Source organism: Benincasa hispida, chromosome 9, assembly GCF_009727055.1.
Source record: "Benincasa hispida cultivar B227 chromosome 9, ASM972705v1, whole genome shotgun sequence".
Taxonomy (NCBI): domain Eukaryota; kingdom Viridiplantae; phylum Streptophyta; class Magnoliopsida; order Cucurbitales; family Cucurbitaceae; genus Benincasa; species Benincasa hispida.
Window position 1 is genome coordinate 82,870 of NC_052357.1, and position 21,039 is coordinate 103,908.

The 21,039-nt window shown below is 32.8% G+C and overlaps 2 protein-coding genes across 2 annotated transcripts; one reads left to right on the top strand and one right to left on the bottom strand.

Moving 5' to 3' along the window:
• The first annotated feature begins 6,434 nt into the window (after nucleotides 1-6,434).
• LOC120085753 (VQ motif-containing protein 11-like) lies at nucleotides 6,435-7,209 on the top strand. Its single transcript, XM_039041932.1, has one exon. It carries the CDS (start codon nucleotides 6,631-6,633, stop codon nucleotides 7,045-7,047), a length of 417 nt encoding a protein of 138 aa, XP_038897860.1. The 5' UTR covers nucleotides 6,435-6,630; the 3' UTR covers nucleotides 7,048-7,209.
• A 944-nt stretch (nucleotides 7,210-8,153) lies between these two features.
• LOC120085752 (protein TSS) lies at nucleotides 8,154-19,449 on the bottom strand. Its single transcript, XM_039041931.1, has 22 exons — nucleotides 18,972-19,449; nucleotides 18,827-18,888; nucleotides 18,623-18,715; nucleotides 18,443-18,515; nucleotides 17,255-17,587; nucleotides 17,039-17,106; nucleotides 16,801-16,932; nucleotides 16,640-16,681; nucleotides 16,016-16,543; nucleotides 15,762-15,916; nucleotides 15,195-15,672; nucleotides 15,056-15,118; nucleotides 14,855-14,956; nucleotides 13,939-14,352; nucleotides 13,736-13,837; nucleotides 11,523-11,627; nucleotides 11,273-11,406; nucleotides 10,915-11,098; nucleotides 10,656-10,787; nucleotides 10,429-10,541; nucleotides 10,262-10,343; nucleotides 8,154-10,142 (listed from the first exon to the last, which is right to left on the bottom strand). Exons 1-22 carry the CDS (start codon nucleotides 19,039-19,041, stop codon nucleotides 8,493-8,495), a joined length of 5,115 nt encoding a protein of 1,704 aa, XP_038897859.1. The 5' UTR covers nucleotides 19,042-19,449; the 3' UTR covers nucleotides 8,154-8,492.
• Between the last annotated feature and the right edge of the window lie 1,590 nt (nucleotides 19,450-21,039).

Sequence of the window (21,039 nt, forward strand, 5' to 3'; positions counted from 1 at the left end):
GTATTTCTTCAATTTCAACTCATTTGTTTCATCTTGTTTGGGATTTTCTCTCATTTTTAAGTTTTCTATTTTTAAGTTTTCTATTTCTTTTTTATTTAGAAAACATCGTTCGATCTTGAATTGTTTTTTAGTTCAGTATTTGGAGGTATGTAAGATTTTGCATTATGTTCTTTTAGCTTAAACTTTGTTATTGAGAATTATTTGTGTTATTTAGAGTCTATTTATGCAATTGAAATTTGATTTAGAGCTTATAGTTGGATGAAAGTGTGATTTTTTTAGTTTATTGTGTGTGCAAAGTATGATTATGGAGGTTATTTATGTGGTTAAAGTTTGATTTGTATCTTATTGTAGAATTAGAACTTTGTTATTGAGCATCTTGAAGTTTAATATTTGATTCTGAGTGTATTATATGCTTAAAGTGAAGTTTAATGTGAATGTGACTCTATTCATGTTTGAAAGGGGAGAGTTGTTTAGTTTTCAAGTTGTGATAGTAACAAATCGTTATATTTATAATATTGATTTGTTTCGATAGTAAAATACAATGACTCTACTCATTGAATTTTCTTATTTATTATTTTGCATAGTTGTTCAACTCTACGTTTTGGTGCCTAAGCTTCGGGTATATACGTATTATTACTAGGACATTTTCTCAGGTGCTTCTTCTATATGTGGAATTGTAGGTAGTAAGCCTTCAATATGTTTATTTTGAGTACATTTTGTGTACTGTAGAATATGTTTGTGATTGAAGTGTTATTTTGATCTATATTTATATGATAGATGTTTGTTTCGAAGCTTATTGTTTGATTCGATTTTGAGTCTATGGTATACTTGATAGTTTCATTTGGAAGTTATTTATATGATTAAAATTTGATTTGGAGCTTATTTATTTGACATGAAGCATGGCTTGTGTGATTAAATGTGCGGTTAGTTTAATTTTGAGTCACTTGTCTGTGATTAAAATTTGATTCAAGTCTTATTGTGCAATTTGATTTGGATCTTATTTTGCGATTTTTATCCTATTGAATCTATTGAATATTAAAATATTACCTTGTTCTCTTAATTGAATTTTATTTCTCATAATTTTAGGTGGGAGAATAGTAAGTTCTTTTTTACTATAATTATGATTTAATATTGGAAGTGGTTGAGGAAAAGGGGAGATTTTTTTATTATTGTTGTTATTCTGATTTGTAACTTTAGTTCGATTTAACTAAAAAAATTGTTTTTTTTATTTAAGCTTGAGATTAATTAGATAACTTGTGTTTGAAAAGGGAGGTGGTTTCTTAATTAGCTTAAAGTTTTGATGGTAGTTGTTTTATGATTATTATGCTTGATATTTTTTTAGTACTTTTTTTTGTGGTTTTACTTGGGTTTGAAATTGTACGTTATGTGCGGGATTAGACCGATCCTTGTTGAGGGCACAAGAATGAAGGATCGTTAACTTCTTATATTTTTGTGGATTTCACTTAATAATGTTTTTTTTTTTTTTAGACATTATAGCTTAAGCATTACATTTGTTCATTTATTTGGTAATTTCAAAACTTTACACAAAAAAGTTGCTATATGTGCGTGTATTAACCTTCAACCTTTACATAAACATATTCTATCTTATGTTATTTTATTTGATTATTTATATATACAAAATGTTTATTAGATCTAAAATACAAAATATAGGGAAAGAAGCAAGAAACTTCATTATCAGAAATTGAATGAATATATATATATATATATATATTAACAAAATCAAGCTTTTGCAACTAGATATATTTTCGTTGCAAAAATATTCACGACGAAAAAAAATTGTTGTAAACAATTTGCGACGTAACGACTTTCGTTGCATTTTGCGACGTTTCTTGAAAAATGTCACAAAAGATATTCATCAATGGGGCTTTAGTGACGATTCATGCAATGTTAATACTTACATCGCTAAAGTTTTTTGCAACAAATTTGTGGCTATTAGCAATGTTTTAATTTTGTTGCTAAAAACTGTTCTTCTTATAGCGTGTTTATAAACAAACAAGTTGGGTTGGATTGGGTGGATAAAAAAATCCACTCATCATTTGGTTCATCAATAACTAAAGAGGTTTATTATCTTGTTTTTCGCATTAACTCACATTTCTCACATCATATTTGTGCCAATTTCCCCAATTACCCCCTCCTATAATAATTACCAATTCAACTCAACTCTATGCGTCAAACACCTCCTTCAAAAATCAATCTAAATGGATTCATAATCTTCTTTACTACCATTTTTTTAAACGAAATATCATCAATGTCAACTAAGATTAGCAATACTAGCCTAGAAGATGGACAATCTTCCAGACTAATCTAATAATATCTACTCTTATGCAGTTATCCAACCAATAGTATTGTTACGTAGTCGATAACTAAAGAATACAAGAACGTAAAAAGAATCAACACATAGATATACGTGGTTCACTAACGGTGTGTTAGTTATGTCCACAAACAGAGAGAGAACGGTTTTATTAGAGAGAATGTTTTCTGAAAAATACACCAAACGGCATCTCTAAGGTTAGAGAGTTTATATAACGCACTACTCTAAACCCTAGAGTCAAAGTCGTAAATAACTACAAATAAATAAATATGCTAAATACGAAATCTGAAAAGGTTTCGGGGTAGATATACGTGGTTCACTAACGATGTGGTAGCTACGTCCACGGGACAGAGGGAGAACAGTATTATTGGAGAGTATTTTTTAAAAAAATACACCAAACGATACCTCTAGGGTTATAGAGTTTATATAACACACTACTCTAAATCCTAGGGTCAAAGTCGTAAATAACTACAAATAAATAAATATTCTAAATACGAAATCTAAATAGGTTGTGGTTCACTAACGGTGTGTTAGCTACGTCCACGGGCAGAGAGAGAACAATATTATTAGAGAGAATGTTTTCTGAAAAATATACCAAACAGAGTCTCTAGGGTTAGAGAGTTTATATAACATACTATTCTAAACCCTAGGGTCAAAATCGTAAATAACTACAAATAAATAAGTATGCTAAATACGAAATCTGAACAGGTTTCGGGTAGATATACGTGGTTCATTAGTGGTGTGTTAGCTACGTCCAGGGGACAAAGGGAGAACAGTATTATTAGAGAGAAAGTTTTCTAAAAAAAATACACCAAACGGTGCCTCTAGGGTTAAAGAGTTTATATAACGCACTACTCTAAACCCTAGGGTCAAAGTCGTAAATAACTACAAATAAATAAATATGCTAAATACGAAATCTGAATAGGCTTCGAGGTAGATATACATGGTTCACTAATGGTGTGTTAGCTATCTCCATGGGGCAGAGGGAGAACAATATTATTAGAGGGAATGTTTTCTGAAAAATACATTAAACAACACATTTGGTTAGAGAGTTTATATAACGCACTACTCTAAACCCTAGGGTCAAAGTCGTAAATAACTACAAATAAATAAATATGCTAAATACGAAATATGAATAGGTTTCAAGGTAGATATACATGGTTCACTAACTGTGTGTTAGCTATGTCCACAAGGTAAAGGGAAACAGTATTATTAGAGAGAAAGTTTTCTTAAAAATACACCAAATGGCACCTATAGGATTAGAGAGTTTATATAATTCATTTCTCTAAACTCTAGGGTCAAATTCGTAAATAACTACAAATAAATAAATATGATAAATACAAAATCTGAATAGGTTTAGAGTAGTGCCTAGCGAGACTCCCGTATTTGGTTGTTCGAAGTGCCAACAAACAAATTCAAGACATTTCAACAAGTATATTATTTTGTTTTTGTAAAGCTCCTTTTACTACATTGTACTAGAAACATGTCAATATTATTCTATCAAACTAAATAATTAAGAAACTACAAAATACAATAATTATTATTTATAGAGACTATAAACGTAATATACCCAAGTAAATAAGAAGAAAAAAAGTAAAATAAAAAATATTGTAGTTATTAGCCAAGATTAAAATATCGATGTTGATTTCGATATCAAGATTTTAATTTCATGGATATATCGACAAATACATGGATAAAATATCGGTATCGATGGATGTTTCCATAAGTCACAAAATTTATTTAGATTAATAATTAAGTTTTTTTTTACTTCAAAACTAAATTATATTATGAATATTGTTATTAGGAGTCATACTTATATTGAGTTAAATAGATGATATGTTTTACGAGTATTTATAAAAGATGTTGTAGATACCCATATATATTTATATCAATATCGAAATTTTTAATTTATGGATATATCGACGGATATACCAACATATATATAGATATGTTTATGGAGAGTTATTAAATATGACTGTAACAAACATGTGAAGCCGACAAAAAGAAAAACTAGAAGAGAATAGTGAGAGAGAAGACAACAAAAGGGAAAATAAAATAAAAGAAAGAAACAAGCAAGAGTTGGCATTGAAAAGAAAAAAGAAAGTAATTAATTCCCAATAAAGGAAGAAGGAAAATGTAGAAAGGGTTGACAAAGCAAAGCCATTCCAATTAATAGAAAGCAAAGCAAAGCAAAGCATAAAGTAAATTTCAAAAGCAAATATAAAAGGAAAAAGGAAGAAAGAGTGTAAAGCAAAGTCATGACTCATAAGAAGGTTGAAAAAAGGGTTCATATGGCTTTTGAATTTGTCAACCCTAATTATTCCTTAACTCATTCACAAAGCAAAGGGAAGAAAAATGGGATTTTGAAAGAACTCCACTAATCTCACACATAACTTGTTTGGATGGAAATCACTTCTTGTTTTTACATTTTAATATATTTTTTTCTTTAAAAAGATAAAAATAGACGTTATGAGTGTCAATTTTTCTCAAAAGCTCTCAAATCTGGATTAAATCAATAGTGATTTTTTCCTATGTATTGATTCTCAATTCTTAAATTTTATTTAGTTAATATTCATCTACAAATTTTGAAGTATATACATGAACATTATGATGTGTGTGTCATTGTTTTGTTCATGTAACTACTCTATGTGTCAAAATGAGCATCACTCAACTGACATAAAATTTGTATTATCGATTTCAAGGTCAGAGATTCAATTTCTTCCATCTAACATATTACAAATATATATATGAAAATGAGAATTCAAATATTTAATCTATGTTGGAATTGACATATGTTCTAGAGCTTTTTCTTTAACTTTTCTATTGTTGTTGGGAGTAATTAATGGAAGATCCCAAAGATGCTTTAAATTTTAGAGCTTAGTTTATGTTTGTTTGGAAATTCAATGTGCTCTACGTTGACCCCTTCATCACAAGTCCATTTCAATGCAAAGTCCCAACACAAAATTTCAAATCCACAAACACGCATTCAATTTTCAATGCCACCTCTCTACCTCTTCATTCATTATGTCCACTCATAGTCGTGACTCTTTGAATTTTGTATGTATCACTATGATGATGTGGCAAACAATAAATAAAGGTAGCATAAAATTATTTTCATATCCACTGGTATTGAAAAATTTCCTTCCTTTCTTTTCACTAGGGCAAAAAATATAATCTCATATTAATTTACGAATAATAAAGAAAAGATCAATAAATTTGCAACCATCATTGTTGATGTTTATATCAAACTATGAAGTAAGAATATGAATTTTTGACTTCAAAAGTCAAATAAATAAATTAGGAATGTACATGAGTTGAATTAGGATTAGATTGAGGGCGTTTTTTGAATCAACTCGAAAATTCGGATTGGTTAGTTAACAACCCAAAATACCCTAACAAAATCTCCAGCCTAACCCAGCCCTTAAAATTTGAGGGATTGTTAGGTTATAGCTTATTTTTTTTTTCTTATTAATTTAAAATACGTAAAATTATAATAACTAAAATTTCATACAATTCAAATGTTAAAAACCTTATTTATTACAAGCTTTAAATAAATAGGAACATCATAACAATTTTTAAAAATATATATTAAAAATCGTAAATTCATTAACCCAGAGTAATCAAATTATAAACTTTTTTTTAATTAATATATATGTAATTCGGATTGGGTTGGGTCAACCCGAATTTTTATTTAGTCAACTGGAGACCTAACCCAACCCTTATAATTTTAGTTGGGTAGTCTGAATTGTACAGGTTGTCGAATTTTTTGAATACCCCTAAAATGAATAGATGTCTTAGCTATTGAAATATGTTTATGCTGACAAATTTATGAAGATTGACCAATTAAGAGTATTTAACTAATTGAGATATGAAGATACTATCCTTCAACTTCTTAAATCTCAAATAAGCTCAGTAGTGACATTTTCTATCACTTTTTTTTTTTGGTTCTTTTTCCTTTCTTTCTCATAGTCTAGAGTGTAGAGAAAGCCAAATTGAGAATGATTTTCAATATTCAAAAGTGCAACTTGCAAACAAAGGGAATGACAAATCAAAGGAAGGTTTAATTAGGTCATTGACTATTAATGTAACCTTTTTCTTTTTCTCTTTTCCATTTGATCGAAGAAGTTTCATTGCAAGATCATTCCTTATGACAAAATAAAAATAATAATTTCAAAAAAGCAAAGTAACTTTTTTTCAACCTCTAAAATTCCCAATTCTCTTTCTCCACACAATAAAAGCCCCCACACTCGCCTCCCTTCTTTCTCCATTGACTCTGTTTTTTGAAATACTCTTTCCCCATGGCCACCACCAACCCCACCGCAGTCGTCCACTCCGCCACCACAACCTTCGTCGAAGCTGACCCATCAACATTCCGAGCAATCGTACAGAAGCTAACCGGAGCACCCAACCGCCCACCGGCAGCGTTTCGGCTTCAGGAACGGCGGCGGAGTAGCAAGAAGCTGGAGTTGGAGCTGAACAGCGGATACACGGCGGCCGGAGGAATCGGAATGGTGTCGCCGGTGTCGACGTTGGAATTTATTGGACGTGGGAGTCCGTGTGAAGAAGAAGAGAGAGCAATTGCGGAAAAAGGGTTTTATTTGCATCCGAGTCCGATTAGCACTCCCGGAGGGTCCGACCCGCCTCACCTTTTGCCATTGTTTCCTCTTTCTTCTCCTTCCAATTGTAATAACAGAAACCATTCTGTTTCTTCTTAAACTTCTCTCTCTTCAATCATATATTGTTATTTCATTATTACCAGTGATTTGTGTAAGTGAGAATCTATACAATTTATGTTCGGGAAACACTACTGAATGAGATTTTAGCTTAATAGGATTGTGTTCTAGTAACCATTCAATACGAATTCACATGTTCCGGTCTCTTTCATGAAGTTCTCTTTGTTTGGGGCAGAAGAAAGTAATGGGGTGGACAAATAGAAAAGAAAGATGCATCTTTTAAAGAAAAAACTATCAGAACTTGATGCTTGAAAATACAAGGCTATGCTTGTCTTGTGGATACGCTTCTAATAACTGTCTAGTCGTATCAACTTAAATATAAATCAATTACTGTAGCATATATGAGGATTTAATTACTCCTCGTTGTATTTTTTCATCTTAGTTTTCCTAGACAGAGATGTCATGTTTCTTAGGGTTGGATAGATATAGGTTTAAAAAGCGTATATTCCGCTAAATAGGTAGAAATGAAATGTGCATAAGTGGACTGCGTTATTGCACCTCATATAGGGACAAATCATCCAATATCCAAATTCAGTTCGGGAGGCTAAATGGTTAGGTTGGTAACTTGGTATGTGAGTTACATTTCAAAGTTTTGAGATGAGAAAATGAGCTATCTCAGTAAAATTATAAGATTAGAAATCTAGTACTTAAAATTAGTGTATAGTCAACTATGTTTCTTTGGTGATATTCACTTTAATGATTCCAGTGGCAGTAGCCGTTGATTTTAATAGCGACAGGCGTTGGTCAGGCGGCGGCTCAGAAATCCAGCATTCTATTTGTACCATACCAAGTACTAAGCTTTACTATCTAACAAAATCCCAATCCCAATCCCAACTATCTAAACACACATTCATTCTAACGCTTCCCACCTTTAAATCCTCTGGTTCTTAGTCCCCAACTTACTTAAAATAAAAAAAACAAACACACCTCAAGTACAAACGCCTTCAACGGCTGTGATTCAATTGTCAGATCAGATGATGAGAAAGTTGTCTGGATTTCAAGAGATTTCCTTGCGTTTGTGACTAATGGTGGTAGTGGAAATGGAACAGAGAGAAATGTGATGCGGTAGGGTTCAAAAGGAGAGAAAGTTTGAACTTATTAAATTTACCCTTTTATTGATCTAAGAAAATTCAATGATAATGGACAAAAAACGGGGAGAAAAAGAAAAAGAAAAAGAAAAAGAAAAAAGCACTTTTGCAAAGATTATTAGCACGCTCACAAGTGGGGTTGCTAACTACTAAATCAGCAGAATCAAAATTAAAAAGATGAAACTTGCCTTTCATATCCGTTTGCCCAGATTCACTGTTTTTATTCCCGCGCAAAATTGCATCCTTTTCTTTCCAGATTTGAAATCAGAATGAGCAGCGCCACAGACAGCCATTTCTTAGTGACTCTGGGATCAGTTTCTTTCATTCTGCCTAATAATCTCAACGAACAGAAGCACAGATTGAATGCTGGTTGTACAGACCAGCCACCCCATTTGTGAACTGCTGTCTGTTTCTCCTGTTCTTAACCACTATAAATCCTTCACCATCCCCGGCTTTATTCTTATTTACATCGCCGCCCTTCTCGTTTTGGTTATCACCTGACAGCTGTAACTGTCCTTCGTTCCCATATAAAATTTTGATTATGGCACTGTCGTTAGCTATTGCGTCTGATGAGTTTTCTGAAGGTTTGAACTTCTCTTTACCTGAAGGTTCATCAACACCTGAATCCATATTGTTCTGAACTGATTTCACAATGAAGCTCAACAATATCTGCCTTGCAAGCTCGGACTTCTCACAGTCGGAGATGCTTTTCTTTGTTTTACTTTCGATTGTAGAGGTTGATCTTTCAGCCAGTTTATCATCTTCGTCCACACTTGTTTTCGGCGGAGGATTCAATTCTGTTTGAACTTTGCTATTTGTTTCTCCGTGGTTTGTTTGCCAAGCTCTTTGAGGGACGAATTCAGGGGCGTGTGGATTCATCATTGTTGCAGCTCCAAATCCACTTCTTCCCATGACAGGAGCTTGGTATTTCAAAAAACCATGTTTCATACGAAATGAGTTGTTGGTTCGGTAATATAGAGGTGATCGAGGTCCACAAGGGACTCTTGAAGTTGCTGGAGGAAGCAAAGGCTCTAGAGCGCCTTGGCTTGCTCTTACATCATATATGCTAGTGACTGCAGCTGTGTTTAAACCACTAGTCAGAGAAGTACCAGGATTGAATGGTTCGGCTGCAGCCGAAAGCTTGCTAGCATTTGTTTCTGCAGGCTTTTCCGAAGGAGATGAACAGGACATCATCTCTTCACTATCTTGGCTTTGATTTTCTGACTCAGGAGTATTAAGAATTGGTTCCACTACTTCCTTTTGAATCACTTCAACAGAAATATTATTCGTTTCATCATTTTTTGCCATTTCTGAATGATTACGGTTCTGGGGTTCAGCTACTTTCTCCTCTAACTCGTTAATATTTTCCGTATCAACCAATTGCCTTAGAACAGTACCAGGAGGGGCCAGAGCTACTTCTTTGTAAGATATGGATCTTGAAGCTATTTGAGAAACCGAAGCAGGAGATGGCGAGATGACCTTGGAAGCTGTCGCTTTTGCCTGCAGCTTGATTAAATCATCGCCTGCACTTGATCTTTGTGGAATTGATTGCTTTGTCTGTGGAAAACCACTTTGAATGGTCTTAACAGCTGCTGGTTTCTGCACTGGAGAGATTGTTTCCTGCTTGTAATTACTCTGTCTGACATTAGAATATTCAGAGTGGTGCACATTTAGCTTAGGCAGAACCCGTCGTTTCCGGCCAACCTTCCGTCCAATGACATGCCCTGACCGCCCTTTTGAGTGAGCCTCCTGCCACCCATCATCTGAATAAGTTTCTTCCACAGTTTCACTTTTAACCACTGTCGTAATCGCAGTGATGTTTTCAACTAATTTCTTTTTCTCTACATGTAAAAAATTGCTGATTTTAACTTCCTTAACTACACTATCATGTGATAACTCAGTAACTGGTCTTGGAGTATCAATGTGCAACTCATCCTCAGCCATTTGATTTTGATGCTCCTGATGAGTTTTATCACTTGCACTCACTACCTGGCAAAATTAAGGCATCATGAGGCATGAGAAGAAAAGAAATATTCTACTCTATAGAGTGAACACATGGCATTCCTGTATAGTAGAGAAAAATCATGTTACTTACAAAACATGCTTACCTTAGTGCGTCTATGTTTCCTCTGTGCATCATTCCCTTTCGGATCTTGATCAGGATTAATATAATCCAGGAGATCTGATACACTGCAACAAAAGGTCAAAAGTTTTGGTGTGGAGAAATGCCAAAAGTGTTCTGGAAGAAAGTAATATGGGAATACCATATCACTACCTAAGGTGGCCTTTGCTCGAAATTAGTGCATCAGGCTTTGGAGTTCCATTACGTGCTGCTTCCTGCTGCTCCAGAGCTTTCGACTCAAAATATTCCAGCCACGCAGCCGCATCCTGTCCAAGAATAGATCATGCTTGCAAAACTTCAGATACCATTCAAATTTGAAGTCAAACAGTGTCAGACTCACAAATACGATTAAGTTCATCACAGATTGTGAATTCTCCAACCTGAGTGCGAAGGTCTTCTTCTCCAAGTTTGATTTTGAGTATATTGAGTGTTGTTTGTTCGTGTTGCACGCTTAGTGAATACGCCTCCATTAAAGAAAGAGCAATGGCAATGGCATGGTAGCTTGCAGCAGTCTACAGAGTGAAAATGACCATTCATGAGAAAAATCATTAGCATCAGCCTGGTCGAATGAATGTATGTTCACCGACTGACTGATCAATTGATCGAATGAGAATGTGTGCGCAAAAGACAGAGGGGTACCTGAATGTGATCAGCTCCAAGTAACCTCTGGTTGCACTTAAGAGCTTCATGCAGATATCTAAGAGCAACATGAACATTTCCCACACCTTCTTCCATCATTGCAACATTAATGTATGTTGCAGCAGTGTTGGGGTGAGATAGTCCACACGTGAAATGGAGAAGGAACAACGCTCGGTTTACATACCTAAAGAAACACCAAGTACAAGAACCATAATGAGAACTCAATGTTTTATTTAACCCCTAAACTTTCCCATTACTTTATAAACGAAACCATACTACACGAAACAACAAAGTTGATTTTCATATAATAACATGCTTTGGAACTTATTTTCATATAATAACATGCTTTGGAACTTACTTGAGAGCTAATTCGATGTGTTGAAGGCGATAGTAGAAAACCGAAAGGTCTCCATAGCTCTTCATCGTGTCAGGATGATCAAGCCCGAGCTCCCTTTCATTGATATCCAGAGCCTTTTGTTGATATATTGTTGCCTACAAAAAACAAGAGAAAGAACCAACACTTCTTAAACCCAACTACTGTTTTTGCTGCTAAAAGCCAACACCCAAATTAGTTTTTTTCGCTGAATAAATTTATTGAATTGCACTACCTGATTGAAGTCACCAGTGTGGTAGAGCACTACAGCTAGAAGACTATAAGCACTTGCAGTGGTTCGATGGTACGGACCGCAAACAGCAATCATTTTTGCCAATGCCTTCACCAAATATAAGCTTAATCACTATCTACCAAAGCAGAGTTAAGTCTTCCATGTTTTTTTTTTTATCCTAAAAATTTCAAGAAACATTTCTAAAAATAGGGTCAAATTTGAGAAACTACAAAACGTAGTTTTCCCTATTTCGCTTCTGTTTTATATAAAGCCATTTTCTTATGAATCAAAAACCATCCTTGGTTCACTGGTAGACATGCATGCCTAGACACCTCTTGGTTATGTGTTCACATCCCAATTAAGGCACTTTTGATTCAGTTTTTTTCATATTTCTTTTCTTTTATTTCCGTCTTTTATATTTTTTTCATTTTCTTTATTAGTTTGGCTATTTTTTTAAAGAAAAATAAATGTCGCTATATTTAAGCTTTATTTCAATTTTGAATTTTTAGAATCCTCCAATATTTTTAGATTTATATATTATTTTAATTTTCAATTTCCAAATTTATATATAAATTTTTTATTTTAAATAATTTTATTTTAATATATTGCTATATTTATATTTTATTTTGATTTTGGATTTTGAAATCTTTCAATAGTTAGATTTCTATATTATTCTAGTCCTTACTTTCAAATTTTAAATATATATATATATATATAATCAATTTTTTTATTTTAAATTTTGAATTTTAAATTTTGCAATATGCATGTTTATATATTATTTTAATTTCAATAGTTAGTACCTTTGAAACCGACTAGAATTTTACAAGATATAAATTTTGTTCAATAAGACATTCATTTAACTTTAATATTTTACAACTACATTATTTATACAATAATATTATTGACTTAGATTTGAGTCCAACATTATTTATAACGAATAACTCAAGTGAAAATAATATAGCATATCACTTTTGAGAAACACTTGAAAGATAGAACAATAACCGTATGATTGTTGTTAATTTTGCATTGAAACTTATTCGTATTTAATAATGTAGATTTTTTATAATTATTATTTGTATGTGATAATATAAATGTTTTATAATTATTTTTTATATCTTAATGTATGTTGTGTATTTTTATTTTATAACATAATCTATAAAATAAGAGGAAAGGAAAAAAAAAATACAACAAACGAAAAATAAAAAATGGTTATTAAACAAATTTCTATTTTTATTTCTTTTTTTTTTCAAAAAAAAGAAACAAAAATAGTTAATAAAAAAAATTCTTGTTTCTAGTTCTTAAAAAATAAGAAACAAGAAACAAAAATGAGAAACTTATCCAACAGACCTTTAATTTCTCAAATATTACTGATTAAATCATTTATCGAAAGGGAGCAATATGGAACGTAAAATTTTATTAATTATAAATGATTAATATCGTGTATAGAAATAAATTAAAAAAAATTGAAGGTTGTGTAAATAATTAATATTATAAAATTTTCAATTAATAATTAATGTCATAAATTTAAGAATAAGCAGTTAAAATTTCTGTGTTTCTCAAGTCTCAACAGAATAAATTAATTTTTTCCTAACAAAATCCAACTAATTTACATATTTAAGTCATGAGGTGTATAGGAAATAGATATATTCTACAAAAAGTAATGAGAATGAAATATTTAAGTCATGAGGTGTATAGGAGGAGAAATTCTCCATCTTTGCTTTACTCTTAATTTTTTATATTTATATTGTCTATATTTATCATTTATTTTTTAAAAGATATATTTCTGTCAAGTTTTTTAGCCTAGTTTTTTTATTTCTATGTCCATTTTTCAAAATGACATTTTTGTCTTTCAATTTTGAATTTAATTTCTATTTGATCACTAGATTTGATATTTCACCCATTTGTCTTCAAATTTTATTAATACTCACTTTGATATCTAACATTAATTTTAAGCTAATTATGATGTGAAAATTTTTTATAAAAAAATTAGTATAAACTTTATAATTCTTTTAATTTTTTAAAATTAACCGATGAACATCCAAGTGAAAGTAAGCATTAAATGAAAGTTAAAAGCAAACAAAACCCAAAATTATAACGTTATAAAATCTGGGACGAAATAAAAATTTGGCCTAAAATTTAGGGACAAAAACGTAATTTTGGCCCTTGTTTTTAAAAGATTAAAATTAATAATTTTATTTGAGAGGAAAAAAGAGCACCTTGGTTCCATAATTGACAGCGTCATCAAGCTTGCCTTTATCAAGAGCAACTTTGGACGATTCCAACAGGTTCCGGCCATCCGCCGACGTGCAACCCACATGCTACACTCAAAATCAACAAACAATGAAATCAATCACCGATTCATTATCAACAATCACGCGATTCGATGATGCAGAGCAATGAATCGATTCAAGATTCTGACCTTACAAACAGGGACCACGCTCACGACGTCGTTTCTCCGGAACGGATTAGGGCATTCCAAATCGAAATCTCTCGGCGCCAATTCCAGCCCTACCTTATGGCAGATCCCTCGAAGAATGGAAAGCTTTCTCAAGTGTGGAAACTCGTTGCTCAATCTCCACTCGAACCTCTTGCTTAAGAATGTGCGTAGCCATTGCAGTCTCAGAGCTCCGTCTTCGTTTACGTTGTTGTTCTCCTCCTCTTCTGATCCGTAGCATCCGAGGAGGAAGTTCAGGGACGAGGCTATGGCGGCGGATAGCTCTGCGGTGTTCTCCACGGCGGCGATCACGGCTTTGATTACGTGCTTGAAGGCTCGAATTACCATCTCGTGGATGCATAGTGCTTGTATGTGTGGAAGCTTCTCTGCTAACTCCACCTAAATCCCGTATTAATCAACATCGTTATATATTTAGGTTCGTCTTATAGAATTTTCGAAATTTTTAATATTGACAAATTTACTAGACACATGATTGTTTATGAAATTTAAATTTATATCTAATAAATCAATTATTTTTATAGATTAATAAAATTAAAAATTTAGAGAGTTATTGGACAAGCTGAATAACAAAATAAAAACAAAACTTATAATTTAATCACTAATATTTTTTTAACAATAAATTTTGAAAAATTTTTTTTTGACAATAACCATGATTGGACTATTGAATGTAATTAAAAAAATGAAGCCTAAGATACATGTAAGTACTTTTCAACATTTTTTAGGTTAAATTTAAATCCAAAAAAATCATAAACTATTGGTTTCTAAAATATTCATATTCTTTTTGAAATTTTTAGAAAAGTCAAGAATAATATTGCAGTTCTCGACGAAGTTTAGGGGAATTCTTTCATTATGTAAGGTTTTTGAAAGAAAATTTTCTCACCACTCGACCCAAGGAGCACATTCGAAGTCCTCTCAAGTGCATGAAATCGGTTAATGTACGGCCATCAACAGGTGAAAGTTCAAGTGACCCAAAATCTGTCACCTAAAAATACAACACATAGAAATGATAACTTAAAAAACAATTCATAATAAAGGTTCACAAACTTTATATCACATATAAGAAACAGCCAACAACTATTACCAGCTTTGGCAATGCAATTTCATCATAGTACTTGTGTGCCATCACCATTAGCTCATCTGCTGTCTGTCCATTTCAAAGATTACTCAGGAACAGTTTGATTTGCTTAACAAACAGTAAAGGTAAAGAATCTCTAGCAAACCTTTAGATGAAGACCAGTTCCACTTTCTTTAAGGCGTGCCAATGCTTGTTTGGATATTAGTTTCTCTAGATCTTCCTCACCGTTGGTTTCAGTTTTCGTGTTCGGGCTGTCAGCTGCACAATGCTTTTCTTCCTCCTCGTTGTCGACCACGGTTTGCTTCTTTTCCCTCTTCTTCAAAAGCTTGAACTGCTTTCCTAGACCTTTGACTGCTGGTTCAATCTCCTTGGCATACTCAGGGGATTTGGACTTGGAATCTGGTTCATTTTCCTGTTTTTGTAGATGTTGCAACCAACATGAACCGAGTTCCCATCTAATTGATTTCTTTGAAGTTGTTGCCTCCTCCTCTAGCTTTGACAAGCTCTCTTTGATTACTTTTCGAACCAAAACTCGGGAGGATTCAAGATCGTCTAAGGTTGTTTGAGCCAACAAGCATTCTTCAGGTGCATTAGCATTGATTTTGTGAAGCTGAATCCTCAGACTGTAATAAGAGTTTAGTAGATCAATACTTGGAAAGTAGGCATGAGTTAAGAATCACTATTGTTTATGATTAGCACGGTGGATTAGGACCTGTTGATGTTGAGAGCATTGGCCCCTCCATCTGGTTGATCCTCAATTACAATATCTTGATTCTCATCTTGTCCGGTCTTTACTTTACCGACGACTTTTACCATTGCAGTGTATCCACAGTGCTTTACAATGACAAGACTTAAGGAGGAAGTATCCTGCAAAAGTTTACTCAAAATGTTTCAATTCTTTTGACAAGAAAATCAAATACAGATGATGGTAAAATATGATTTGATCATATCAGCTTGAGATCTTACCTGAACAACTACATTTTCATCTGCAGTCAGCCCCTTTAGCAAGTTTCTTTGTGCAACTTCCTCATCAGATACACCATCTAATCCATAACCATCGAGTTTCACCACAGGCTTTGTACTTGCATCGATTGGATCACGTCTTATCACGATAGATAAGTCTCCAATTTGATCCTCATAAACAATGCCGGGCGATTTTACTGTAACTTGTCCTGCTGAGTTGGAATCTATAAGACTAGAAATTGTTGAAACAGCTTTTTGTATTGCAATGTCAACAAATTGGCTGTGAAGTAGAAATGCTTTCCGGTCTCGGACAATCCTCTCCTCCTCGGTTTTGCAAGGAAGCTTTACCAATACCGCGAAATCGGTAGCCCACGGCCGTAGATTATGGTCATTGTTTTGTCCTTGGCCACCGCCATTGCCACCCCAATTTTCATCTTCTACTGGTAATGGTGGCAAGTCTGATGGAGTTTCAATGACAGATGGAGGAACAAGCCAAGTATTCATCCGAAATCCATATGGAAGATTTCCAAACTAAACCCAAAAAGACAAAAACTGATAAGAAAACACCATATAACCATTTAGCTTAAGCTTAAACAAAATGGTAGCTTTTGAAAAGATATAACTTACCTTGTTATGTTCAAGAAACGCCTTCATCAAAGACTCATATGCCTGCACATTTTTCACAATTTTTTAGTTGTACAAAGCGAATCAAACCGTTCCCTTTCTTGAATTTTTTGCAAATGAAACAGCATTATCGAATTGAATAGAGCTAAATTCGAAGAACTCACATTGGCAAAAGCTCTGCTGAGTTGCTGCAGAAGGTCCACAAGAGAATGGCTTTGTACAAACTGCTTTCCTGCAGTATAAAATCCCTTTGCTGAGGCAGTTACTTGTATTAGTTTTCCATTGCATATTTTAACCTGCATAATTGTTGGGAAATGTTAAATTGCATCACAAGGAAAGTTCAGTTCTTCAGCAAGAGCATCTTCTTAACAAATCTAAACGAATCATTCAAAAGAACAGCACCTGCATTCCAAAGTAAGCTCCATCGCGTTTCTCGTCCGCTGCACCTTTCAAGTTGCATCTCCTCAATTCTGGGAAGCATACAGAACAAAAACTTTTTGTCAATGGAAAAGCAACCTGTCTTTATTCATTTTTCTCCTGCAGTTGTGAGACTAGAAAACAAGGAAAATGTATTCATTGTAACTAGTCTCTAGTATACTTCAATAATTTCTCACTCACGTAGAATAGGAGGAGAGATGTGGGCCAGGGAGAAGAACTCGAAGAAGTCGGAGAGCTTTGGCGTCGGATGAATGGCAGCCATTCCAAGATTGTCGGAAACAACCGAGACAGATGGCTCCGGCTGAGAAGACGGGGACCCACATCGAACTTCCGATGCCCCGTCCACAGGAGAAGAGGAATTCATATTGGCATGATTATGTACTCTGCTATTCTTCTTGGCCCGAGACTCCGGCGTTGAGGCGCGCCTCGGCTTGCAGAACCTGGTGGTGCAGGCCACAATGTCCAGCAGCCTCCGAACGTGGGCCACGGCTTGAGCTTCATTGGAGTAGTCCTCTGTAAATACACACATGTATCAATTAGAATATGCACAAGTAAAAACTGATCTCATTTTGTAATCATTTAGTTTTTTATTTTTGTTTTTGAAAATTAAGTCCATATCAGTCATATTTCTTACAATGTTTTGCATCGTAATTATTGAATTCTTAGTCAAATTCCAAAAACAAAAATAACTTTTTGAAAGTTACTTTTTTTTAGTTCTCAAAATTTGGCTTGATTTTTTAAATCACAAAAACAGATAACAAAGTAAAGGAATTTGGTAGTGGGAAGTAGTGTTCCTAGGTATAATTTTCAAAAAGAAAACAAAAAAACAAAATAGTTCTCAAATGGGATCGAAAATTTTCAATATTTCTGAGAACCCAATCTGTGCAGTGTTGTTACCATCCTATGCAGATTTTCTCATAAACAAAGAGCAAAACCATCCTATGCAGATTTTCTCAGAAACAAAGAGCAAAAAAATTAACAGTGTATATATATTTATATATTTATCTCAAAATTTAGAGAAAATGGCGTCTTTTCTTCATTTTTTTCTTCTTTCTTTCTACATTTTGGCATTTACTTTAAAGGCAGTGTTTACCAAATTTGGGTTAGAAAAGACAGATACCTTTTCTATACCAAGAATCAAGTAAAGATTCCAAACACCCTTTCCACTGTTCTTAAATTCTTATTCGTTCTCCTAAATAAAATACAACTCTTTTTTAACATCAAAGCCACTTTTATTGATGACCAAAGAGGGCAAATAGGACACAATCTTAATCTAATTTAATCTAAGAGACAAAATAAATGAAACAATGGAGATTGAAATGGTAGTTGAAGAATGATGATGCAAGTTTAGCACTGCCATTTACCTACCTTCAACCATTTTTAACAAACAAGGTTTGAGATTAGCAATCTCCATTTTGTCACTCAATTTCTGCCCCTTGACCTGTAAAGAATAAAATAATAATAAAAAACCATAGAGTTTAAAAATAAAGAAAACATACACATTAACCAATAAAGAACTAAAGAATGAGTTATAAAGAAAGAGAAAACCTCATGGGATAAAGAATAATTTGTTAGGTGACATGTCTCTACATTCTGAGCCAACAGTCTCCTCACATCCAGAATCTTATCAGTAGTGATACCCTGTAACAAAAGATCAAAAATCCAACAAAACCCCTCTTAAAATAAACTTCAAAAACAAAGACACAAAACAAGAACAAGAACAAATTAGAAGAAAGAAGCCACGAAACGAACCTTGAGAACAACTTGGGATTCATAAGGAGTAAGAACAGTAATGTCGACAACACTAGGAATCACTACAAGAAATTAGGAAAAAAAAGACCCCAAATCAGAATTGGATAACATTACTGAAAAAGGGAATATCAATTAGAAACCCAACCTTTCTCTTCTTTCTTCTTCTTTTCAGATTTTGCTTTGTTGGGTTTTCCTCTGCTAGACCTTGGAGCCATATCCTAGACTCCTTTTTTCAGATTGAGAGGCCAAAGAAAACAAAGTTTCAAGTGTTTGAAGAGAATTGTTGGTGACCCAAATGAACAAAAATCATGAGTAGTGAATTCAGATGAGATTAAGATGGGGAAACGGAGAAAAGGGGTTTTGAGGGGAAATGAGAGGAAATGGGGAAATGGGTAATGAGAAAAAAAGAGAAGGATAGTATATTATGAAAGTTTGAGTGAGTGAGTGAATAGAGAAGTGATTGAAAATCAAAAAAGAAGAAGAAGAAGATAGGATAAGGAAAGGGTTTTGGGTTTCACTCTCTTATCTTTAGGATTTTGAGAGCAATGCTAGCCTCTCCTTCTTGCTGATGGCTTGATTTCACTCAATTTTTCTTTTTTTTCTTTTTTATTTCTCTTTCATTTCCTTTTTTTTCTCTGAATACATGTGATTGGAGGTTTTTGAAGAGAAAGAAGAGAGAGAGAGAGAGACAAAAACAAAAACAAAATTGTTGAGAGAAGAGGGTGAAAAGAACCGTTGAGTGAGCGACACGTGGCAATGGAGAAATTTCAGCCGTTCATTTTTTGTTTTATAGGATGTTTTGTAACATCTAGATTTTCTCACCAATTGGGCGGAAGGAATTATGGACCGCTCATTAAAAATTTTCTGCCAATTTTAGCAATAACACAACCAATCTCTTTCTCCAGTGTCACTCTTTATTTCTTTTTTCTTCTTAGTTATGTGTTATTTTTTCCATAATTAAATTACTTTACCAACTAATATACATATGCTTACACCTTAGCATTTGTTAATGTGACAAAATAATTTTTTGTGAATTTTTCAAAAGAAAAATCCATCCTTCTGATACATATTCCATTGCGAATATGGAATTGAAGTTTGAAAAGTTAATAAGTATCTAATTCTACCTGTCATCGAAGGAAATTGACATATCAATTTGATTCCATATTAATGTTATTGTAGTACGTTATAAGAAAGAGGTGAAAATTGAAAGAATTAGGAAAAATGTTTAATAAATATAATGTTTGAATTGATGTATCTTATTTATATATGCTAATTTTTTTTTACATGAAGATGAAATAATATCATTTTTATGTAATTTTGTGAAATTTCAAAAGTTTTGTTAAATAGGGTTATTTCTTGTGATCTTATACTGAATTCTTATAAAAGATGTTTTGCATGTTATAGTAAATGTTGCGCTTTTTTTTATATGAAATACAAAAATGGATGAGTCATTCTTTTTTATTTAAGGAATCTAATTACATGAAAAATTGAGAAAAATGTTTTGGTATTGATGTATCTATTGAGTGATCTACATGATTTTTTTTTTTTTTTTTGTACGTAGTAGATAAAATGAAAGAATAACCGTTTTTATTCATTAAATAGTAATAAATATACTGATTCAAGCATAATTTGATAGGTGAAATGTTGATTATCATTTTAACCATTAAAAAATCAATAACTTCGTAAAATTCCTTTTTTTTTTTTTTTTTTGAAATATTATTATAGATTGTGGCTTTGAGCTTGCTGGCCCTCTTTATCAATATTTTGTCATTTTTTTTGGTAAAATGTATTGAATTAAAATAAACAAATAAATACACTTTGTTTTGTAAATGGCTTGAAAAAAAAAAGAATTAAAAAAAAATCATTTTTTTACACTTTTATTTAGTAAAATGGCTTGAATTAAAGAAAATAAAATAAATAGATCGTTGGCATTTGAGAGAGGACCATGGCCCATGGCGTATTGGAATAGCTCAAATAAATTTTTCTAGACTTTTGTCATTATTTTGCAATGTATTTCTTTAATGTTTTGAATTAAATTTCATAGACTATACACTTGAGTACTACAAAAATATTTTTAATGATATGTACGTAAAATAAAATCGAAAATTTTACCATTTTAGCCTCTAAATTTAAAAATATATATATGTGTCTGAGTTTTCAAAACATACAATTTTAGTCTCCAGATTTTTCAAAACATGTGCATTTTGTTCTGT